Genomic DNA, 23,718 nt, shown 5'->3' on the forward strand with positions numbered 1-23,718 from the left:
TTGGCTGGGGTCACAAGGCTATGGGGTCAATGGGGCCCTTTGTCCCTGCAGACGAAGTCTGTCCTGGCTTACAGGGGCAGGAGACAGAGGAGAGTGCCAGCCAGCAAGTGCGGCCGCCTGGCCCTGGGCCGCCTCTCCCAGGCCGTGGTGGAACAGGGGCCTGGCCGCCCAAGGCAAGTGCCATACTTTCCAGTTGGTTTCCACCTGGTTCTCTTTCAAGAAGTACAGCAAGGAGGAGGAGGTGGCAGCCACCACGACCCAGGCCAGCCTCTGAAACAGCTGCTGCTTGGCCAGGCCTAAGCTCTGCCTTTGGGCTTTGTCTGTGCCCAAAGACGCTGATCTGGCCCTGAGGGGTGGACCCCTACTAGCCAGTATCACAGTGGCTGGATTGCTAAACCCCAGTGCTATTTTATCAACACATCCTGAGCCACAGGGAGCTTCACCAGCAGAGCCCCCAGCAAGGGAAGAGGTGGCGCTGTCTGCCCCAGTCTGTGGGTCCCCACATGCAGCCCCCAGTGGGCGGGGCCACCCATACATTCTGCTCCCCCACCCCGACATGGGCCAGGGCCTTCAGCCCCAGCCTTGCCTCAGAGGCATGGCAGTGGGGAGTGGAGACAGACCCAGCCAGGCGGTGTGATGTGTCTTATTTTACGTCTGATAAAATTAAAACACCTCTGTTGCTTGATAACTTTTTTAGGCAAAAAGCTTCTTTTGGCAGGCGCCGTGGCTCACTAGGCTAATCCTCCGCCTAGCGGCGCCAGCACACCGGGTTCTAGTCCCGGTTGGGGTGCTGGATTCTGTCCCGTTCCCCCTCTTCCAGGCCAGCTCTCTGCTGTGGCCAGGGAGTGCAGTGGAGGATGGCCCAAGTGCTTGGGCCCTGCACCCCATGGGAGACCAGGAGAAGTACCTGGCTCCTGCCATCGGATCAGCGCGGTGCGCCAGCCACAGCACACCGGCTGCAGCGGCCGTTGGAGGGTGAACCAACGGCAAAAGGAAGACCTTTCTCTCTGTCTCTCTCTCTCACTGTCCACTCTGCCTGTCAAAAAAAAAAAAAAAATCTTCTTTTAGGATAAAAACAAGTATCCAGGGGCCAGCGCTGTGGCAGAGCAGGTAAAGCTATTGTCTGCAGCGCCGGCATCCCATGTGGGCGCTGGTTCAAGTCCTGGCTTCTCCACTTCGATCCAGCTCCCTGCTAATGCACCTGGGAAAGCAGTAGAGGATGGCCCAAGTGCTTGGGCCCCTGTACCCACATGGGAGACCCAGAAACCCTGGCTCCTGGCTTTGTATCAGCCCAGCTCTGGCCATTGCAGCCACTTGGGGAGTGAACTAGCAGAATGGAAGAAATATCTCCTTCTCTCTAACTCTGCCCTACAAATAAATAAAATCATTAAAAAAAAAAAAAAAAAAAAAAAAACCCTGTCTGGGGGAGATGGTTTGTGCAGTGGGTAAGACACCCATGTTCCACATCCCAGTGCCTGGGTTCCATGCTCCATCCCAGCTCAGTTCTGGCTTCCGACTGGGGACCAGGGAAGCCGTGCTGATGGCTCAAGTACTTGGGCCCCTGACACCCACCTAGGAGACCTGGATTGAGTCTCTAACTACCAGCTTTGACCTCATGTAAGCCCCAGCCACTCTGAGCATTTGGGGAGTGAACCACAAGGCATCCTCTCCATCTCTCTGCCTCTCAAAACAAACAAAACAAAAAGGAGTGGCCGGCGTGGCGCAACTGGTTAAGTGCTGCCTGTGATGCTGGACTCTCATATCAGAGCGCCAGTTTGAGTCCTGGCTCCTCAGCCTCCAGTCCAGCTTCCTGATAATGTCCCTGGGAAAGCAGTGGAAGGTGACCCAAGTGCTTGGGCCCCTGAAACCCATGTGGGAGACCTGGATGGAGTTCTGAGCTCCTGGCTTTGGCCCTGGCCATTGCAGCCATTTGGGGAGTGAACCACCAGATGGAAAATCGATCTCTCTCTGTCTCTCTCTCTTTCTTTCTCCTCCCCCGTCACTCTGCCTTGCAGGTTAGGTTGCCGCCTGTGGTGCTGGCATCCGTTATGAGTACTGTTTCAAGTCCCAGCTGCTCCACTTCTAATCCAGCTCTCTGCTGGTGCAGCTGGGGAAGCAGTGGAGAATGGCCCCAGCGCTTGGGCCCCTGCACCCATGAGGGAGAGCTGCGTGGAGTTCCAGGCTCCTAGTTGTGGTCTGGTCCAGCCCTAGTCATTGTGGCCATTTGGGGAGTGAACCAGCAGACAGAAGATGTCTCTCTCTCTCTCTCACTCAGCCTTTAAATAAGTAAATAGATAAATCCTTTTTTAAAATAAAGATCTGTTTATTTTATTTGAAAGGGGGAGATATATATATATATATATATATATATATATATATATATATATAGAGAGAGAGAGAGAGAGAGAGAGAGAAATATCTTCCATCCGCTGGTTTGCCCCCAAATGGCTGAAATGGGTAGAGCTGGGCCAATCTGAAGGGAGGAACCAGGAGCTTCTTCCAGGTCTCTCACATGGGTTCAGGGGTCCAAGCACTTGGACCATCTTCTGCTGCTTTCCCAGGTACATTAGCAGGGAGCTGGATTGGAAGTGGAGCAGCCGGGACTTGAGCTGGTGCCCATATTGGATGCCGGGCTGCAGGCAGTGGCTTTACCCAGTATGCCGCAGTGCTGGCCCCAATAAATCCTTTTTTAAAAAATTAAAAAAAAAACCCTAGGCTTACAATTTAGTAGCCACACAGCCTTGGGCAAGTATTCTCACCTCTCTGAGCTGCAGCGTCCTCATCTGCAAACCAGGAATGACAATGGAACCCCTCACAGCTCCGGTGAAAGATATGATGAGAATGAGCATAAAAGCCTGGCCCAGGGCCTAGACATAAATAATCACAAGCCAAGCACCTTCTACAAAGGATCCAATTCTTTATCTGATGTTGATTATTAGTAGCTTTCATTCAGCAAGTGACAATTTCTGACCTTTTCCCCAAATTCTGGGGGTCCACACCCTGGCTACAAGCAGGTGCTCCTGTCAGCCAGGTGGGGAACAGAGATGATGAGGGATGGTTTCCAGGCTGGTGCACATCCCTGCCCCCCTGCCTCCTTCCCTTCGCTTGGGAGGAAAGAGAAAGCGGAAAGGGAGCTGTGAGCCCCGGGGAAGGCAGAATGATCCTAGGTGCCACGCACCCAGGAAGGGAGGAGAGTGGAGGATTAGCCAGGAGGGAGTGGAAGGGGATGAGAGGGAAGGGGGGCGGCAGCCCCGCTCCTGCACCTGCTGCCCTGAGAACAAAGCCAAGCATGATGCAATCCTGGCCTGGTGCAGCTGAGGCTGCCAGACCCCAAGAGAGGGAAAAAGTGGGTGTCGGGGGCAGGGAGGGCAGCGTGGCAGACACCAGGGGCCTGTGGACACCTGGCCCTGCATTCCCCGCCCTCCTCCCAAAGCCCCTCACCCAGAGCCAGACCTCCCCAAACAGCCACAGACACCGGACAAGCAGGAGTCAGAGATGACGCAACCAGGACTTCATTGTGGCCTCCTGGGGGGAGGGCTGTGAACAGAGACCCAGAGGCCCCCACAGGGTCTCTGTCCCTCCCCGGCTCTTCTGGAGACAAAAGGCCGAAAGCCTCAAGAGGAGATGGGCTGGGCAGGCTCAAGAGAACGCAACCCGGAGCCTGCACAGAATAGGACGTGTTTACAGGATTACACAGAACCCGAGGCAGTCACCGAGCTGACCTGGGGCCTCCTGCTACTCCCAAGGGAAGTCATCAAGCCAGAGGTGGGGCAGGGCAGGAGGGGACCACCCTGCTGGCCCCTGGGTGTGTGTGGGGGTCTGCCTCAGCTCCCCACTCCGCAGGGAGCCCAGAGAACAAAGGCTCCTGCTCTCCTTCCACCTGGAGGAACAGGACCAGGTGGAGGACGTGTCCTGGGCTATAGTGTCCCAGGGGATGGGGCATCAAACAGGGGCCACAAAAGTTAGGAGTGGGGGTCCTGTGTTTAAGAACAGGTAAGCTAACCTGCCACTGCAGCGCACACACCTGAGGCGCCAGCTGCATGCCTAGCCCAGAGCAGCCACTAGAGGGCAGGAGAAACCCAAGGACTCACAGGGGCTCCACCCATTCCCTTCTCAGGCCCAGCGCCCCACCCTACCTGGAAGCAGCTGGGCCTCTCCCCTGCCTTGCCCCTCCCAGCCCATCCTTGTCCGTGAAGGGGCTCTGGGACTTTTATTCCCCCTCTTTCTCCTCTGGGGAGACAAAAAGCCCTCAGTCCTTCTCTTAAAAATACTGCTAGTAATAATGACGGCAGCCGACAGAGTGCTCTGGCGCGATCTCACTCACACGGGAGGCGGGGGTAATATTCTCCCTCCCTGAAAGAGCTGGGAAGAGGGGGGCCGGCATCGAGTCCCTTCAGTCGCCTGGGAAAGGGGCAGAGGGAGAGGGCCTGGACGCACCTGAGAAGTCTCATCCAGTCTGCTTACCCCCTGTCCCCACCGGCCCCTGAGGTCCTAGGAGGGTACCCGGTGCAAGCTATGGAGAGCTCGCCCGAGGAAGTGAGCTCACGGAGCACCGGCCGTGGCTGGGCAGCTCTGCACCGCCACAAGGCCGTGTCTACCTGGAAACTCCTGGTCCCAGACTGCTGCCCCTGTTTGGGCACAAAGGTGATTCCCGCCGAGGACCTTCTGCCACCGCCACCTGCCCTGGCTCTGTGACTTCTTGGCACTCTCAGGGGGGCATCTGTCAGTGTGCTGGGCACAGTGCTATGGGGGCGGGGGCCTTGAGGAAGATGAGCAAGACCAAGGCCGGCGCCGCGGCTTAATAGGCTAATCCTCCACCTAGCGGCGCCAGCACACCGGGTTCTAGTCCCAGTCGGGGCGCCGGATTCTGTCCCGGTTGCCCCTCTTCCAGGCCAGCTCTCTGCTGTGGCCCAGGAAGGCAGTAGAGGATGGCCCAAGTGCTTGGGCCCTGCACCCAATGAGAGACCAGGAGAGGCACCTGGCTCCTGCCTTCGGATCATCGTGGTGCGCAGGTCGCAGCGCGCCAGCTGTGGTGGCCATTGGAGGGTGAACCAACGGCAAAAAGGAAGACCTTTCTCTCTGTCTCTCTCTCTCTCACTGTCCACTCTGCCTGTCAAAAAAAAAAAAAAAAAAAAAAAGACCAGGAAGCATCCCTACTCCCCCGTCCCACCCTGCCCCACATGCAATGGCAGTTCAGTGTGTCCCAAGCCAGGCCAATGTCACTTCTGCAGACGACGTCCCATTCAAAAAAATCCTGGGCCCATACCCAGGAGGAAACACTCTGTGCCCCTCTCCTGTGACTTCAGCACCGAAGCAGGCAGGACAGCGGAGACCACACCTGACTTGCGGGGACGCTCCCGACTTGAGCTCCGTCAGCCTCGCACTCCGGGCGGCTGCTGCCAGGAACCCTCCTGCCCCACTGCAAGCCCCTGAACTGTGCCCGGCTCGGCCATCACCCTCGCCATGCGCACCTCGCTGGCCTGGTCTCTTCTCCCGGCCCCCCACGCACCCCTCTGCCTACAGAGCAGACCTCAGAAGGGAGGCCTCAGCAAGGCCAGGCCTCCACACCCCTTGGCGTGAGACGACACAAGCCCAGGTGCGAAGGAGTCCGGGCTGAGCTCTCTGTAAATGCAGGGTTTTGTTGAGAAGTCGGCAGGGGACAGCGGGTGGCTTGGTGCAATTCCTGGTCACTGGACAGAGCCCGCTGACCCTGGGTGGGCACCATCTTGCATCCAAAGGGCAGAGGCAGCTCTGCCATCTGAACCCCAGGGCCACTTCCCATCCCTAGAATATCTTGAGTCACTGCAGCTCTGTCATATCCTTCACATCCCTTCCCCAGCCACTAAAAGTTCAACCCTTAGAGAAACTCCTGTAGAAGAGGGGCCCTTAGAGACCCCAGAGCCTCATGGCCACACATCAAGTGGTCCTGTGTGGAAGGTCAAGATCTGGGTTGAAAGGCTGGCTGAGTGGAGGCTGAGGCGAATGAGCAACATTCCAGGAAGGGGCTGACACTGGTGCCGCACCTGTGCCAGGCCCTGGGGGTAGGGACAGCAGTGAATGGGACAGAGCCTGTGTCCCTCACAGCAGTCACGGTCAAGCACGCTGGCAGACATGAACGAACGTCTTAACAGGGCCAAGAGCCATGTTTGGCTAGAAGCGGCTAGCGCAAATTCCATAGAGTGCCCGTGGAGTGAGGCCTTGAAGGATGAGGAAGAGTCTGGCAGGTGGGGAGGGTGACAGGACAGGGTCCTCTCAGGGAAGGTGGATGGGGAGAGGACCTCCAGGCCTCACTCGGTAACCAGGGCGCCGCTGACATGGCACAGAAGGAAAAAGCCCGAATGGCAGGTGGCAATTGAGACCTGCTTCTGCGGGTTGAAGGGAAGATTCTCAGCTAAGCAAGTGGCCTGAGCGCCTCTTCACTTCAGCAGGGCGGGTGAGGGGAAAGAGCCCGCAGGCAGCCCCGGTGAGGAATTGCTGGAATTGTCCAAGTGAAGCAAGTGGGGTACTTGGCAACACAGCAGGGTGGTGACGCAGTCACAGCTCCAGCGGGCATCAGTGCAGAGGACAAAGTCACAAAATCCCTCGTGAAGGTGGGAGTGCTCGGTCAGCGCTGAGACCCAGAGGACGATGGCTGGTGTGCTCACTCCACGGGGCACAGGTACGTGTCAGGATCATTGTGCACAAGCTGCTCCCACCAGGAGGCTGGAGGGAACCAACAAGACGGAAAACTCCTTGCATGTGCGCACACACCCCAGCATGGGGCAGCAATCTCCCGTACCATTATTTCCCATGTCCCTTTAACTGAATTCAAGTGAGCACGGGCCTGTTGAGACTGCAGAGGTGAGGGGAAGCAGCCTTCAGAGAAAAATGAAAACGGAGGCAGAGAACGCAAGAAATGAAGTAGCTGCAGGTTTTGGGGGCAGAGAGGGTGAGAGCGGGTAATTTTATTTTGGGACCTCTGTTTCCAAAAGTGTGCTTCCCTGCTAGGAACAAGCCAGGTGCTGAATCACCCAAGTCAAGGCGGCTGGCACCTCGTTCTCCCGGGAAGCCCGGCACATCCTCACCAATTAGAATGTCAATGTGAAATGATAACTAGGGCCTCTTTTAAAACCAGTGCACGCTGGGGCTGGTGTTGTAGCACAGTGAGCTAAGCTGCCATGTATGATGCCAGCATCCCACGTCATAGTACAGGTTCAAGTCCTAGTCGTTCCACTTCTGATCCAACTCCCCACTATCGCACCTGGGAAGACAGTGCTTGGGCCCATTGGGAGGTGGAGTCCCAGGCTCCTGGCATCAGCCTGGCCCAGCTCTGGCCATTGGGCCATTGTGGCCATTTGGGGAATCAGCAGATGAAGATCTGTCTCTCCATCTTTCAAATAAAGAAATCTAAAAACAAACAAACCAAAAAACCAACCACACACACCCTCGACTGCCAGTATCTGCTAGGCCCAGGTGCTAATAGCAAAGCCCCCTTCTGATGGACACACTGGCCACATGATGGCCATTTCTAGAGCCGATTCTGAGGTAGGCACTGTCCTGATCCTCCCATTTCCTTTCCTGGAGCACCTTGTCTTCCAGGAGGGAGGGATGCTTTAGCCAGGCCATCAGAATTCGTCTGGGCACAGACGAATCACAGATGACCGGTGAATGAACTGACTGGGGTTGGCAGCATGGCCAGACTCTTCCTTCCGGTCACTCTTAGGACAATGCGGCTCCTGAGACTCACGCTGCCTTCTGGGCCCAGGACGGTGAAGACAATTGCTCAACGTGAGTCAAGGTGGTACAGGGGCCCTCTAAGCGGGGGCTTTGAGTGGCTTCAAGGACACACTGTTATCAAATAGAGGAACGTGCCCAGTCCTTTCTCCCCTGAGAACAACTCAAGAGGGAATGGGCTAAAAAAGGCAGCAGGAAGAGGCAGATTAGATTTATGAAAAAACCCTGCCTGCCAGCCTAGGCCACCCCTAGGAACAACCATGATAAAAACAGGAACTGCCACTAGGTAGTGCCCCAAACCACTGCTCACCAGGGCGGAGGGCTGCAGGCACTGGGCCCCTGAGAGCTCTCTGGACTCTGCACTTCCTGCGGGGAAGGCAGCTCGAGCAGTGCTAGTCCCATCTCTTAATTCTGATAAGCTCAGTGCTAAGTTGGGACAACTCGGCCTGGCTGATGCTACGGGGGTCTCCCGACCCGAGGGGTGGTCATCTGACCCCAGGAGGGCAATGAGGAACCAGAAAAGATGGGAGAGGGATCAACAAACACAAGTAACTGCTTTTGGTGTCTTTTTTTTTTTTGACAGTCAGAGTGGACAGTGAGAGAGAGAGACAGAGAGAAAGGTCTTCCTTTGCCGTTGGTTCACCCTCCAATGGCCGCCGCGGCCAGCTCACTGCGCTGATCCGATGGCAGGAGCCAGGTACTTATCCCGGTCTCCCATGGGGTGCAGGGCCCAAGCACTTGGGCCATCCTCCACTGCACTCCCTGGCCATAGCAGAGAGCTGGCCTGGAAGAGGGGCAACCGGGACAGAATCCGGTGCCCCGATCGGGACTAGAACCGGGTGTGCCAGCGCCGCAAGGCGGAAGATTAGCCTAGTGAGCTGCGGCGCTGGCTTAACAAACACAAGTAACATGAAATAATTTCTAAACATTTTTATTTCAAATCTCTTTTCACCCCTCCCCAAAAAGACATGGGTCAGTACAGCAATCATAAAAAGGAGATACAAACACAAGAGTCAAATGTCTCCCGCACTGACACTTACAAAAAACCTGGGAATTGTACACGAGGCTTCCAAACAGAACCTGCAGCAGCTACTAACGTCCCTCGACGAGGGTCAAACATGCCTATTAACACAGTATGTACAGGTGCCCCGTTCTAGAGCTAATCTACAGGGACTTCCTAGCACCCACCCCCGCGACCCCAGAAAAATACCAAAACACACCCAAAGTGCATTTGTTTTGTTTATATCAAAACATCTTTCCCTTTCCCCACCCCACCCTCCGACCCTCCCACCCCATTTAAGATTGGCCTGCAAGTCTATTTTAACCATTTAGTAATTTTTTATAGTTTATGAAAATAAATTATACAGCAACTATTTTAATAAATTAAGCACAAAAAGGGAGTGGAGGAGGAAAACTAAATGGGAAGACAAGAGCCAGGCCACGCTTTGGCTTGGAGGGCAGGGCGGCTAAAGAGGACAGAGGTGGCTGCAGGGGTGTGGCTCCCCACTGGTGAAGAATCCACAACCACCCTGAGCCCATAAGCACACTCCTGTTCACTTAAGTTTCTTCAAGACAACCAAAAAATGTACAGCAGTGGCTATGCCACGGGCAGCACCAATTCGGGCATCCAGCAACTGGCTACCCACAGAGCGGTGCCTGGATCCTGCTGGTCCCTAGGACAAGGTTCTGAGCCCAAGGGTGAGGGGCAGGATGCTGTCAAGGGAACACCAGAGGTGGGGTGTCCACTCCCACAGAGCCGGCAGGAGCTAAGGATGCAGCTGTGTGCAGAGCTATGTGGCTCCTGGTGGAAGGCACCCCAAGTCTTCCTCCACCTCCAGGAGCAACTTCGATCGCAGTCCAGCTGCAACCAGACCCTCGTGCCTTCCCGCCCCAGCCAACTGCGTGGTGCACACCCCTAACCTCCTGGCCTGTGGAGGAGGGGGACAGGGAGGAGAGGGGAGCGGTCCCAGGTACCCTCCTCAACCTTCTGAAGATGGAATGGGAGCGAAGGCATGTGACACACTCAGCATGCAGGACTGGCTTCCCGGGAGGTAGACAGGGGCGGAAGGGGCACAAGAAGGGTAGAGAGGATGGGGGACAGGAAGAAACTGGGCGACACCTGCCAGGAGGGCTGAGAAGCAATGAAAAGAACAAAGACAACATGAAATCTGCACATAAAGGGCTTTCTCTGGCAGATTAGAGAATCACATTTTAAATACAACTCATTATTCTTCAACTGCAGTACCTGAGTCCCCAGTGCCTGTCTCTATGATCCAGCCCCTGTCTCACTCCTCCCAAGACTTGGCTCTCTGTTTCTGTGTTGTGATGAAAGCTCCAGTGAAAACAGGGTATTTCATGGGGACCTGCAGCCTTGAACTTTGTGGTCTAATAACCCTATAGCTGTCATAGTGGGGGGGGGGGGGCGCACACTTTTTTTTTTCTTTTTGTTTTTTAATAAAAAAAGTTTTTACTCCCCAGGAGCAAATAAATCATTCTGAACTACTGATAAACACTGCTGCAGTGAAAGGAAAGATGGCTACATGTATGCAATAGCACAAATTCAGTGTGAGAACAGCTGTCGACGGTCAGATAAAATCACTTACCCATCCCCCCTCCACAAAGCAAACCAAGAGGATTCCCATAGGGAAAATGTCTAACTCAAAAGCTCCACCCTTACGCACAGGGGGCGTGGCATTCTCTTAAAAAGTAGAAAACAAATGCCAGGTCTCCCCCCAGTGGAGGTGCTCTCAACACTCCAACTGGTGGCAAGACTTCTGCAAATGAAGACACAAAGCCGCACACACACCTACAGACACAGAGACACCCACACCCACTTTCAGACCTCCGCCCAGCAGCCGCAGAGCTATTCCCCAGTGCCTGGTCCTCTCAACTTCAGGGTGCAAAAGCTACGGGAGAGGCAGCAGGGAAGGGAAGGATCTAACCCTATGGAGTCTCCCTGACCCACATCCTGCTGGGATAAGAGGACTGCAGTCAGGTATGCTCTTCTGGGAGCCCAGGGTGAGGGCAGAAAAGGCTGGCACCCCAGGGCACCCTTAGCCCTATGCAATCTCTCACATCTGGCTCTGGGAACTCTGACCACCATCCCCTAGGTCCCCAGTTCTTCCAGGACGAGCCCTGGAGGGGCACATACAGCAAACTGCACGTCATACCCAACCTCAACAAGGTGCCCAAGTGGGAAGGAGGAAAGATGGAAGGAGTAGGAGCCATGGAGTCAGGCTTCCTGCCAAGTCTTTCTTCTCAGGAGGCTGCTGTAGCCATCCACAGCTCTCGTTTCGGAGTGTTACATTCACTTTATCTAGGCACAGGCAGGCAACCAGGCTGACAGTCACAGCCCATTCCTAAGAGCCAGCTGCGCCCACTTATCCAGTTCCCTTCACCAAAGCCCCGCCCTCCCGTGCCTCCAGCACAGCCCCAGCACTTGCAGGAAGAGCATCTTGTAGCAGCAGGGTCACTGGCTCACACTGGTTCACACCTGCCCTGAGGAAGGTTATGAACACACCACGAGGGTTATACATCACAGGCCAAGGCCAAGGGCGCCGACACCATCATCCACAACTCAGGACTCACCCACAGGCCCCGGGAAGGGAAGGCCTCTTCTAGGCTGTGACTTTAAAGTCAGCAAGCAGAAAGGCGTGCGCTCCTCTGCCGCTCACAGCACTGTGGAAGAGGGGTGAAGGCCGTGTGCTGCCACTGGCCCCGTGCCTGCCCCCTCCTTGTGTTCTGCTGACCCTCTGCCCACTGCACCTGACAGCTGCCCTTCCTTCAGCCTGGTCTGACTTGTTCCACACGAGGCTGCCCACGTCACATCCCACACAGCCTGCTTCCTTTCACACGGGCCTGTTCTGCAGCGCACACGGAACAGTCTGGCTAGTCTGGGCCATGGACACAGCTAAACACTTCTGCCCCCAGAGGAGCGAGAAGGCAGGTGCTGAGCCCAGCTCACATCTTCTCAGCTGGTTTGGTTTTGACCGGGTGTATGAGTTGCACAGTGGGAACCCAGTACCTCAAGGTGCAGAGCTCCGCCTCCCCACATGCTGAGCTCACGAAAGTGACATCTTTGGTGATGAGCGGGAGCCGGGCTTCAGGCTCCACCTCACTACCACATACCCTTTGCTTGCAGACCTGCCTGACAACTGGGAAGTTTCAGTCTAGACCACTGCCCCGAGAAAGGATTCTTTAGTGCTATTGCTCTAACAGGGCTGTGCGCTGTGCAATCCATCCCATGCAGACTTTGTGTCTCTCTCATCTCATTGTCCTGCCCTCATCAACTGAGAGCTTTCTTGGACCATCTGGTCTACCCCGACCTCACCCACCCTCAGCATCTTTGAAGAGAGGTCCTTGATTCTGCGCCACAGTGAGTTGTCCTCCAACTGCTTCATGTGTGGCAGTCCCAAAAAGCTCCCTTAGGCCAGGAACGTGTCTTCTGCCTCACATTTTCCACAGTATCTGGCCCATAGCCAGGTAAGCACACACTAAAACACAATTTTAACTTTATGGATCACTGAAATTCCAGGCTGTTGCATATCAGCCACTTGAGGATTTCAACGGATTTTAGGCTTTAGGCTCTGCTCTGTAACCCCCAGAGGCAGGACTTGTGGGAGTTAAGCCAACCTGTGGAATCACAGCCTTAGCTAGCTAGTAAAACTGCCGCAGAAGCCAAGGAGAGAAAAGGTACCATACCATGAAACAGGCGGCCACCTCTTACAGCCTGGTAATGACACAGGGTCCTCCCCACTCAGCTGAAGGACGGAGACCAACCATTCCGCTAAAGACAGCAGGCAGAGGCCAACGCCTTCAGGTGACGCAGTTCTATAAAGGACCAAGAAACTGGGGCCTCCAAGCCTGGAGCCATCAGGAAACCGCAAACCTAACAATAGTATCCATCTCATGAGATAAGGCAGGGGTGAACAGAGGGAACCCAAGAGAAACAGTCTCATAGAAAACTTACTGGCAAAGAGTAACAAAGACCCAACTGCTCAACCATCACGACTCAGCAGCAAAGCTCTCCCCAGAGCAGCTCTGTAGGACCGCAAACTCCTAACCCTGTTATGATCTGGCAAGGGGCAGCTGTAGGAACAAATAATTGCTGGGAAGCCCTGGAACTGGGCTCCCCCACCCCATGTCCACCTGAAAGAGCAGCAGCTCTTACTTCAGTATCTGAGAACTTCCTAATAAATGGAGAACAAACAGGATTGACACAGGAAGCAGCTGGGTTGCTAGCTTGGACAAAAGAAGCCCCTGCTACCTCTCCTTCCAGAGGAGGACAGCAGCGACTAGCTTAAAACACGAGACGTAGCACTCTCTTCCTGCGCAAGTCCTTCGTGAAGCCTGAGATCCCACCGAGACTTCTCTAGGATGAGCTCAACTACAACAGCTTTGCTTCTCCCCTACCTCCATATTCCCTCTCGTGGTGGAGAGAGAGGTGACACTGACTCTCGAGCTGTGGGTGCACTTTGCCATCGGGAATCTGGATGCACACACCACCAACCTCGGCAGCCCACAACTGGAGCTCTGCACCACTCAGGCGACGAGAAACAGTGCCTCACAGCAGTGGCAACAGGACCGACGTTACCATGAGGTACAGGCTGAAGATGAAGGAACAACAGGGTTAACAGAGCTTAAGGAACGAAGTAAACACAACTAATACAGCGGCCACAAGAGGGGACTTTGAAATCAGGTTCCTAAAGCTTGTAAGGAAAGGACACGAGGAGTCACCACTTCCCCCAGCAAAGGCCATTTGTCAGTTTTGTCCAATAACCTTTTCTTCAAGACCCTCCTTTCTCTCCTGCTCCTCCTGAAGCCACCTATGGCAGAGGAGCAGAGTCCCTTCCTTCAGAAACCTCCCATCCTGCTTTGAACTCCTCTGGATCCTCCCCCATCTTTGAGGTCCCTGGTGAAGGCTCAAGTCTGCCTCTGGCATCAGCTGAATGGCTGCATCTTCTCCTCCCGCCCCTTCTTTGGACCTGCTCACCTTTGCACCACCTCCAATTTAACGGACACAAACCCCCAACTGCCTTCAAAGTGAGTTTCACATACTGAGAAATAAAAATATTAAAAACAAAACTTCTGGGGGGAAAAAAAAACAGTGTTGAGACTTCTTCCAGTTTTGCAAGGAGCTCATTCAGTCCCAGGACACCACAGGGGTGGATGTGACGGCGGAGCTCCCACTCCCAAGTGACGGCTGTGTGCTTGCTCCAAGCCCCAGGACTGGAGGGAAACCCAGCTCTCTGCGCAGAGAATCCCAGCCCTTCCTATTCCATCTTGCTCTTCCTCATTCTCTTCATGGTAACTTCATCTGGTTCTTCAAAATCAGAGCTTGGCAACCAAATGCCTAGGTAAAAAAGAAAAAAGAATTAGCATAGTTCAACAGTATAGAACCAAAATGAAGCAAAAGAACAGCTAGTTGCTGGAGCTGGTGAAACCTGGCTCAGAAGGAAACTAGAGCCTGTATGGCCAAATACACCCACTGTGCCGCCTAGGATGGAGCAATAGCCCCTGTCAGGGAGGTCTGGCCAGTCTATGACTTGGAGGCCAAACCAAGGTCCTGAAATAAATAAATCCCTGACCTCTTAACTTCCCACCCACTTCCCCTGCCCCCCACCCCCACAAGGCGCACCTACTCTAGGGACTAGAAAGGGAAGTGATCCCTGGAGTAACCTCTGTGAACCCAGCCCGAGGTGTCTGCAGCTTCCTTTGAACACTGAGGAGGACTGACACAGAATCACAACGACCAGAGCAGCTGCCCTCCTCTCACCTGAGACAGGCACTGCTCTGCTCCTCTGCCCTGACCCCAGGCGCTACGGCAGGAAAGCTCCAGGCGATGGCATGCACAGACCAACAAGGTCATGAACTCCCAAATTACGCCGGCCTGATCAATAAGAAGTCGTAAGAGCCTTTCCCTTGGGAAGTATGATTTCTCTCTTCTTAAGGGGCTCAAGAGGGGCCACTGCTGCAGCATAACAGGTTAAGCCACCACCTGCAAAGCCAGCATCCCATATGGGTGCCAGGTTGAGTCCCAGCTGCTCTACTTCTGATCCAGTTCCCTGCTAATGCACCTGGGAAAGCAGTGGAAGATGGCCCAAGTCCTTGGGCCCCTGTACCCACATTGGAAACCTGGAAGAAGCTGCTGGATTCAGCTTGGCCTAGCCCAGCTCTGGCTGTTGCAGCCATTTGTGGAGTAAAGCAGCAGATGGAAGATCTCTGTCTCTCCCTCTCTCTGTAACTCTGCCTTCCAAATAAAAAAATAAATAAATAAATAAAATTTTTTTTTTTAAAGAGGGGTGGAGAGGCCAGCACTATGGCATAGTGGGTAAAGCTGCTGCTTGCAGTGCTGTCATCCCATATGGGCACCGGTTTGAGTCCCGGCTGCTCCACTTCCAATTCAGCTCTCTAGGAAAGTAGTAGAAGATGGCCCAAATCCTTGGGCCCCTGCACCCATGTGGGAGACCCAGAAGAAGCTCCTGGCTCTGGATCAGCACGGCTCTGGCTGTTGCAGAAGACAGAAGACCTCTCTCTCCCTGCCTCTCCTTTTTTTTTTTTTTTTTTTTTTTTAAGATTTATTTATTTGTTTGAAAGTCAGAGTCACACAGAGAGAGGAGAGACAGAGAGAGAGAGAGGTCTTCCATCCAATGGTCCACTCCCCAAATGGCCTCAATGGCTACAGCAGGGCCAATCCAAAGCCAGGAGCCAGGAGCTTCTTCCGGGTCTCCCATGAAGGTGCAGGGGCCCAAGCACTTGGATCATCTTCTATTGCTTTCCCAGGCCTTAACAGAGAGCTAGATCGGAAGTGGAGCAGCTGGGACTCAAACCAGCGCCCATATGGGATGCCGGCGCTTCAGGCCAGGGCATTAATCCGTTGCACCACAGCGCTGGCCCCTGCATCTCCTTCTCTGTGTAACTCTTTCAAATAAATAAAATAAATCTTTAAATATATATATATATATATATATATATATATATATTATGTATATATATATATAAAAGGAGGGGTGGGCTCCAAGGTCTCAACCTGGAGCAAGTATAGTATTATGCTTATTCTTTGCCATAGGCAACAATCTTAATATCACAGCAAAAAGGGACACTTTGTAAGTTCTGTTAAAATCTTTGCCAATAAATGATTGCCCTCAGTAATCATGACAGATGGTGACCCTGTATCTGACCATATCATGCTCCTTCCAGTCTCAGGCAGGGTCTTACATGAATAGGTCTCCTTTCCCAGAAAGCTCTGCCCCAATATCCTTCTTTGGCTGTCTTCTTGATGTTCAGATTTCAGCTGAAGTGTCACCTCCTCAAGGCCTTCCCTAAGCAGCACCCTGCCACTAGTGCAGTCATTCCAGCCATCTAAGGAGTCAACCAGCAGATGGAAGACCTCTCTCTCACTCTGTCTCTTCCTTTCTGTAACTCTTTCAAATAAATAATAAAAAATAAACAAATAAAAGGTTCTTCTAGGGGTGGGCATATAGTGAAGCAGTTAGGATCCCACTTGGAACACCCACAACCCATTATGAGAGTGCCTGGGTTTGAGTTCCAGCTCCATTTCCAATTCTAGCCTCCTGCGAATGTGCATCCTGGAAGACAATGGGTCAAGTCTGGGTCCCTGCCACCCACATGGGAGCATTTGAGGAGTGAACCAGCAGACAGAAAATTTCTCTTGCTTTGTCTCTTTCAAATAAAATGAATCTATACATATCTTTAAAAAAAAAAAAAGGTTCCTCTAGAGTTGGACTGAAAACATTTTTTAAAGATTTTATTTATTTATTTGAGAGTTACAGTAACAGAAGAAGAGAGGGAGAGAGAGAGAGGTCTTCCATCGCTAGTTCACTCCCCAAATGGCCACAATGGTTGGAGCTGGGCCAATCCAAAGCCAGGAGCCTGGAGCTTTTTCCAGGTCTCCCAAGTGGATGCAGGGGCCCAAGCACTTGGGCCATCTTCTTCTGCTTTCCCAGGCCACAGCAGAGAGCTGGGTTGGAAGAGGAGCAGCCGGGAACTGAACCGGCGCCCATGTGGGATGCTGGTGCCATTATGTCACAGTGCTAGCACCCCTAGACTGAAAGTTTAACTGCTGGCAGCTTTACATTCATTTTGGTTTTGGTCCTTGTTCCGCTCCCTGAAACCATGCAGAGTAAGCTTAATCACTGTCCTGAGAAAAAACCGACACCCCACCACTTCCCTGCTCCAGGTTAACTCTACCTCTGGTCCCTTCATTTATGCACCACCCCGAGGCTTTTCTCAGAATGTGCTATTTGTGCGGATGTCACCTCAAGCGCAGCGAGCACAGAACTGCCGTTACTGAAGGGTCCTAATTACCCCGCAAGAGTCAGCAGGAAGATGGACATCCCTAGTTCTCCTCTATCTTCCCGCTCTCATCTCAGCTGCAAAGCTGCTACACAGAGAACGCTTCCTAGACAGGACAGAATCTAGATGTTTAAGGAGTCACTTTAAGGCCTATGATTTACATATAGTTGAAGATGTGACAAGAGCCCAGACACCCAGTCCAAAATCCTTCAAGTTAAAACTAAAATTCTGCAGCTTCCCAGAGTTACCACTTTATAATCTCTCTTCCTCATTCCTTCCCCCTTTGTTAATCTTTACTAGCCTGGCTCACATAGTTTCCCATAAAAGCACAGAGCAGAGACTTCCAGAGCCAAGAAGAGACATTCAGCTAGGTTCACCTTAGCCACGGCTAAAGAAAACCCATGGGACATAAACACCAGTTGTCACTCTCTCCCACCGGAAAGGCAGCAGAAAGGCTGAAGGGATTACAGAATGCTTGTCACTGTAAGGCCACAGTTTCTGTGAGTTTTCTCTTAACTTGTTTTGTGTGGCGAGAGGACTGAGGAGGAGGGGTTAGAGGAGAAGCAGCATTCATTGCTTAGAAACGACTCCATACTAGCAGGAGAGAGGGGGCCACTGAACATGGGTTGTAGCTCCCAGAATACCAGCTCTCACTCATACGTAGCCAGCACCACCCAAATCACAGCTCCTGGAACTGTGTTTCCTACTTGCCTTGACCTTTCAACTGGTCACTGTAATGCAACTGAAAAGACTATCAAATTCTCTGCTTGTTTTTGAAAAGATTTGTTTTTATGAAAAAACAAATGAGTAGAACTTAGTGTAGCAATGGGAGAACAGATTCTTAAATAAATGAATTCCTTAGTTAACTCAATTTTCTCTTGAACAATTTACTTTGCAGTGGCCCAAACAGAAAAAAGGCTGTTTTTCCTCATCCTTGAGTTCCCAGTTCTCATGGTGCAGCTGGCACTGAAGTGCGTGCCTACTGCACTCAGAGGCAGGTTTACATTCCTTTTGATGAAATTTTCTTCACCTTTGGTTTCCTGCTCGCTATTTCATTTGTGCAATACCAGGGAAATCATCCAAAATAAGTACGAGAGAAGGCTGCACACTTGGCTACATGTGTGTGTCCTCCTCCTTATTTACAGTCAGTGATTAGCTTGCACAATTGCTTGGCAAATATTCTTTAAAGCTTTCAGGTCTGTCTGCTTTTCTAACAGATAGGGCATGTGCTCCTGGGGGACCCCATTATCAGATCTGGTAACTCTATGGGCAGATGCCTGGATTAGGGGTATCCAGAGGTGTGTGTGTGTTGGAGAAAGTGAGCAGGGCACATACCCTCAGTGGTAACCAGCAGGGGGCCCCTCGCTACGTGGAGGGTTCCACCTCTTGTTTCTGTTTGGAAATGAGCTGCGCTTCCTTTAGAGACAAGTACACCTCTTCCTGAGGATCATAGTAGTAGAACTTCCGGATATAAGAGATCAGAGGTCTGCAGAAGACAAACAAGGAAAATACAGAGTGTTATTTATACCGAGCAGAGGAAATAACCTCTTCATTCAACCCCTCCTTTTTTCCCCATATGGCTGAGACTGTAGCAAAGGCTGCTGAACTAACCAAATTCCCATTTTCTCACTTGTTCTAGTTCTGTCTCCCTCCCTCTTACCACTTCCTCTCCAATCTTCGTAGAGATTACAGAAGGGAGGCCAATATACACACCTTCCTCCCTTCTGGCTGCAATGTAACAGCGCCAGAGTGAGGTGCTAAGACACAGGAGAAGTGGAAGGAGGAGGCCTGTGAAGATTGTATGCCAGGCTCTGCCTGTGGAAGCAGCTTGCAGGTCTCACTGACATTTGGAACTAACTCCCCTCCCAGCCCCAACCACAGCGATCCCTTTGTACTTAGGCAGTGGGAGATCCGGGATGTGATCTATCCGGACAAGCTGTCGGATCCGGAATCTGCAAAGGTGCTGGAGGGATTTGACGTTGCTGAATCGGGACACTGGATAGAGCAGCTGGACTGGAGTTGGTGGCAGTCCTTCAAGAATGAAAACAAAGGGAAACATTCAGAGGGAACAATGCAGCTAAATACAACTACCTTAATGAAGATAATTCAGGGGGAAGAAAAGGTGCTCGCGTACATATATATAGCCCATATACACACTCTGTGCAAAAGCCCTTCCACAAAGAGCTGTTGATTCGAAAAGCACCACTACTGGAGCTGGTGGTGTGGTGCAGTGGGTTAAGCAGCAGCCTACAACACCATGGCATCCCATATGGGCACTGGTTAGTGTCTCAGCTGATCTGTTTCAAATCCAGCTCCCTGCTAATGTGCCTAGGAAAGTACTTGGGCCTCTGTCACCCACGTGGGAGACCTGAACCTGAATGGAGTTCTTGGCTCCTGGCTTCAGCCTGGCCCAGCCTTGGACATTGTAGCCATTTGGGGAGTGAACCTGGGAACTCTCTCTCTCTTCCCTTCTCTGTCACTCTGTCTTTCAAATAAAAAAAATTTTTTTTGGAGGGAGCATATTAGTAAAGTCAATCTGCCATCAAATAAATTTAATAAATTTTTTCTTTTAAAGGCATCACTACCATGTATCAAACTCAAGGCAAGCTCTTCTGTGCTGTGGAGGGCTGCCTAGCATCACTCTAGCACGGAGGCTCGCCCCTCAGAACAGTTCAATGACTGATGTCACACAAGAGACTTTGCTTGGAGCCAAGTGGTCAATCCCAGGCCTGAGGCTCTCAGGGGAGGACAAGAATCAAAAGCATCGGTTGGGAATGGGAGATACTTGTCTAGCATTTCTAGCAGTACCCTCAAGGTGAGGCCTCAGTAAGGCTGTTCCAAGGGATCTCCACGAAATTCCAACTGTTAAGTAGAAGGCAACACCTGAGATTAACGATGAGAAGCCTATCTATACTCGCCACTATTTCCCGCCAGAACAGGTTTTATAGCCTCTTATCCTCCCCTCTCCCCCATCTTCCTGCTTCTGAAATTTCAGGCCAGGTTATAGAAGCAGGGGAGGAAAAAAAAAAGAAAAAGATGATGCTTTTAAAAGAAAGCTAAAATAGCCTGGGCAAACTGGGATTAGTGCACTCAGTGTGAAAGCACCACACCCTCGTGCATTGGCAGGCTCTGTGCTCCAGATCTTCACCCTTGAAGGGCAAAGGTAATAGAATGGAGACACGGAGAATAGCAAGGACACTGAACCACATTCAAGGAAACTAGGAATATCCTGGCTTCAAAAAACAAAGGAGGAGGGAGGGTGGCCTTGTGACACAGCAGACAAAGCCACTGCCTACAATGCTGGCATCTCATACAGGCGCTGGTTCATGTCCCAGCTGCTCTACTTTGGATCTGACCCCCTGCTAATGGCCTGAGAAAGCAGTGGAAGATGGCCCAAGCCCTTGGGCTCCTGCCACTCATGCGGAAGACCCAGATGAAGTTCCTGGTTTCTGGCTTCAGCCTGGGTCAGCTCTAGTGGTTGCAGCCATTTGGGGAGTGAATCAGCAGTGGAAAATCTTTGTCATTTCTTCTCTCTCTGCAACTCTTTCAAATAAATAAATAAATCTAAAAAAGGATAGGAAAGAAAAGGGAAAGGGAAAGGGAAGGAAAGGAAAGGAAAGAAGCAGGGGAGGGCTATGGAAGGTAAACAAACTACTTTGAGAAGAATCTGAGCTTTGAAAATCTTGAAAAGGGGGCCTGGCATGGCATTGAGGCGTAGTGGGTAAAGCTACCACTTGTGGTGCTAGCATCCCACTTGGGTGCTGGTAATGCACCTGGGAGAAGCAGTGGAAAATGGCCCAAGGGCTTGGGCCCCTGCACCCACGTGGAAGACCTGGAAGAAGCTCTGGGCTCCTACTTCAGATCAGCCCCTCTCCAGCTATTGCAGCCATCTGGGGACTAAACAAATGAGAGTTCTCTCCCTCTGTCTCTCTTCCTTTCTGTAACTCTGCCTTTCAAATAAATAAAAAATAAATCTTAAAAAAAAAGAAATTCTAGGCCGGCGCCGCGGCTCACTAGGCTAATCCTCCGCCTTGCGGCGCCGGCACACCGGGTTCTAGTCCCGGTCGCGGTGCCGGATTCTGTCCCGGTTGCCCCTCTTCCAGGCCAGCCCTCTGCTGTAGCCAGGGAGTGCAGTGGAGGATGGCCCAGGTGCTTGGGCCCTGCACCCCATGGGAGACCAGGAAAAGCACCTGGCTCCTGGCTCCTGCCATCGGATCAGCGAGGTGCGCCGGCCGCAGCGCGCCGACCGCGGCGGCCATTGGAGGGTGAACCAACGGCAAAGGAAGACCTTTCTCTCTGTCTCTCTCTCTCTCACTGTCCACTCTGCCTGTCAAAAAATAAAAAAAAAATAAATAAATAAATAAATAAAAAAAAAAGAAGAAGACTGGCAAGCACCTGCCAGCCGCCCGAGAGACCTGGATAGAATTAATTCTGGGACTCTGACTGCAGCCATTTGGAAGTGTGGTCCAGCGGATGGAAGATCTCTTTCTCTCTTTCTCTGCTTTCTCTTTCTCTCCCTATTTCTCCCTCTCTCTGCATCACTCTGCCTCACAAATAAATAAAAAAAAAAAAAAAAAGAAATTCTGTAGATATAACTGGTTGGAAAATAAAATATATCCTATTATTGGGGTTTAATTTCAAGTAGTTTTAAAATTTTGTTTGAAGAGGAAAAAAAGCTTACAGATTGCCTCCCAAAGCCTTTTCATGGTCACTGACAAGTGACTTAAAATCGTAACAAAAACAACTACAAATTATACCATTACTAAACAAGTAAACTTTTCTTAAAACATTTAATTCATTTAGTCTTAAAACTATATATGAAGGGTGGGTGTTTGGCACCTGTTAAAATGCACATGGAATGCCTGGGTTCAAGAACCAGCTCTGCTTCCATCCAGTTTATGTGCACCTTAGGAGGTAGGAGATGATGGCTCAGGTACCTGAGTCTCAGCCACCCATGTGGGAGACCAAGACTGAGTTCCAAGTTCCTGGTTTCAGCCAGGCACATCCCTGGCAGTTGGGGGCACTTGGGGAGTAAATCTGCACATGGAAGATCTCTTTAACTTTCAAATGTAAATTAAAGAGCAGGGGTAAAGTTGCAGCCTGCTCCACTTCTGATAGAGCTCCCTGCTACCTTGCTAATTCTCTCTCTCTGTGTATTATTTCCCCTAACTCCACCTTTAAAAAAAAAAAAAACCCACAGAACTATACTTTGACATAGATACCACCATTCCCATTTCACATATGAAGAAGCTGAAGCCCACTGAGCTTGGAGAACTTGCTCATGGCACTGAACCAATAAAGCCCACCTGCTTTGAGTATCTACAGAAGATGCTACAGAAGAGGTATCTGTGGCTCCGCCTCAGGCCAGGGAAGCCCTCAGGAGTGTCCCCAGACTGCCTGCCCCTTTGACAGAGAGGCTGCCCACACAGCCATAGCACCTTATTCAAGACCAGCCTTTCTCAGTCCCCCTTCTCTTTCTCTCTTCCTCCACTGCAAGCCTAAGGCTCATATTTTGAAGAACTATAACCCTACTCCACCCACGTGGATGGTCCTCTCCATTTAAAAGAAAGAAAAAATTCACACATGAATTTCTCTCTTGAATATACTGAACTCAATGGTTTTTTTTGTTTGTTTGTTTTTTTTTTTTTTTTTTTTTTTTGACAGGCAGAGTGGACAGTGAGAGAGAGAGAGACAGAGAGAAAGGTCTTCCTTTTTGCCGTTGGTTCACCCTCCAATGGCCGCCGCGGCTGGCACGCTGTGGCCGGCGCACCGCGCTGATCCGATGGCAGGAGCCAGGAGCCAGGTGCTTTTCCTGGTCTCCCATGGGGTGCAGGGCCCAAGCACTTGGGCCATCCTCCACTGCACTCCCTGGCCACAGCAGAGGGCTGGCCTGGAAGAGGGGCAACCGGGACAGAATCCGGCGCCCCGACCGGGACTAGAACCCGGTGTGCCGGCGCCGCAAGGCGGAGGATTAGCCTATTGAGCCGCGGCGCCGGCCCTGAACTCAATGGTTTTAAAAAATGATTTCGCGGCGCCGGCCCTGAACTCAATGGTTTTAAAAAATGATTTTGCCGGCGCCGCGGCTCACTAGGCTAATCCTCCGCCTTGCGGCGCCGGCACACCGGGTTCTAGTCCCGGTCGGGGCGCCGGATTCTGTCCCGGTTGCCCCTCTTCCAGGCCAGCCCTCTGCTGTGGCCAGGGAGTGCAGTGGAGGATGGCCCAGGTGCTTGGGCCCTGCACCCCATGGGAGACCAGGAAAAGCACCTGGCTCCTGGCTCCTGCTATCGGATCAGCGCGGTGCACTGGCCGCAGCGCGCCGGCCGCAGTGCGCCGGCCGCGGCGGCCATTGGAGGGTGAACCAACGGCAAAGGAAGACCTTTCTCTCTGTCTCTCTCTCTCCACTCTGTCAAAAAAAAAAAAGAAAAAGCTTTTGGGTTGTTCCAATGCTTCTTTGCTTCTTTGGATTTGTCTTTTCCCTCATAGGTATTCACATTTTTTAAAATTTTTAAAAAATTTATTTATTGGAAAGGCAGAGTTAGAGAGAGGCAGAAGCAGAGAGACAAACAGAGATATCTCAAACCAGTGCCCATTACTCCTGCACTGCAGGTGGCGGCTTTACCTGCTATGCCGCAGCACCGGCCCTGTACACAGATATTTTGACAAAAATATGGATTACCAGTAATGAACTTA

The 23,718-nt window shown here is 52.1% G+C and overlaps 1 protein-coding gene across 3 annotated transcripts in view; it reads right to left on the reverse strand.

The window, feature by feature from the left end:
- Window positions 1-8,628: 8,628 nt before the first annotated feature.
- Window positions 8,629-23,718, reverse strand: part of SOCS7 (suppressor of cytokine signaling 7) — a 46,293-nt gene continuing 31,203 nt past the window's right edge. For all 3 annotated transcript variants that reach the window (XM_051825626.3, XM_051825625.3, XM_051825624.3), the window contains 3 exons: window positions 18,924-19,059; window positions 18,364-18,514; window positions 8,629-14,065 (listed from right to left, as the gene is read on the reverse strand). In XM_051825626.3, coding sequence (XP_051681586.1) covers window positions 18,394-18,514; window positions 18,924-19,059 — 257 coding nt within the window. In that variant the 3' untranslated portion in view covers window positions 8,629-14,065; window positions 18,364-18,393. The remainder of the gene's footprint in view (window positions 14,066-18,363; window positions 18,515-18,923; window positions 19,060-23,718) is intronic.

This window comes from Oryctolagus cuniculus, chromosome 17, assembly GCF_051225735.1.
Source record: "Oryctolagus cuniculus isolate XC-2025 breed Fujian yellow rabbit chromosome 17, ASM5122573v1, whole genome shotgun sequence".
Lineage (NCBI taxonomy): Eukaryota > Metazoa > Chordata > Mammalia > Lagomorpha > Leporidae > Oryctolagus > Oryctolagus cuniculus.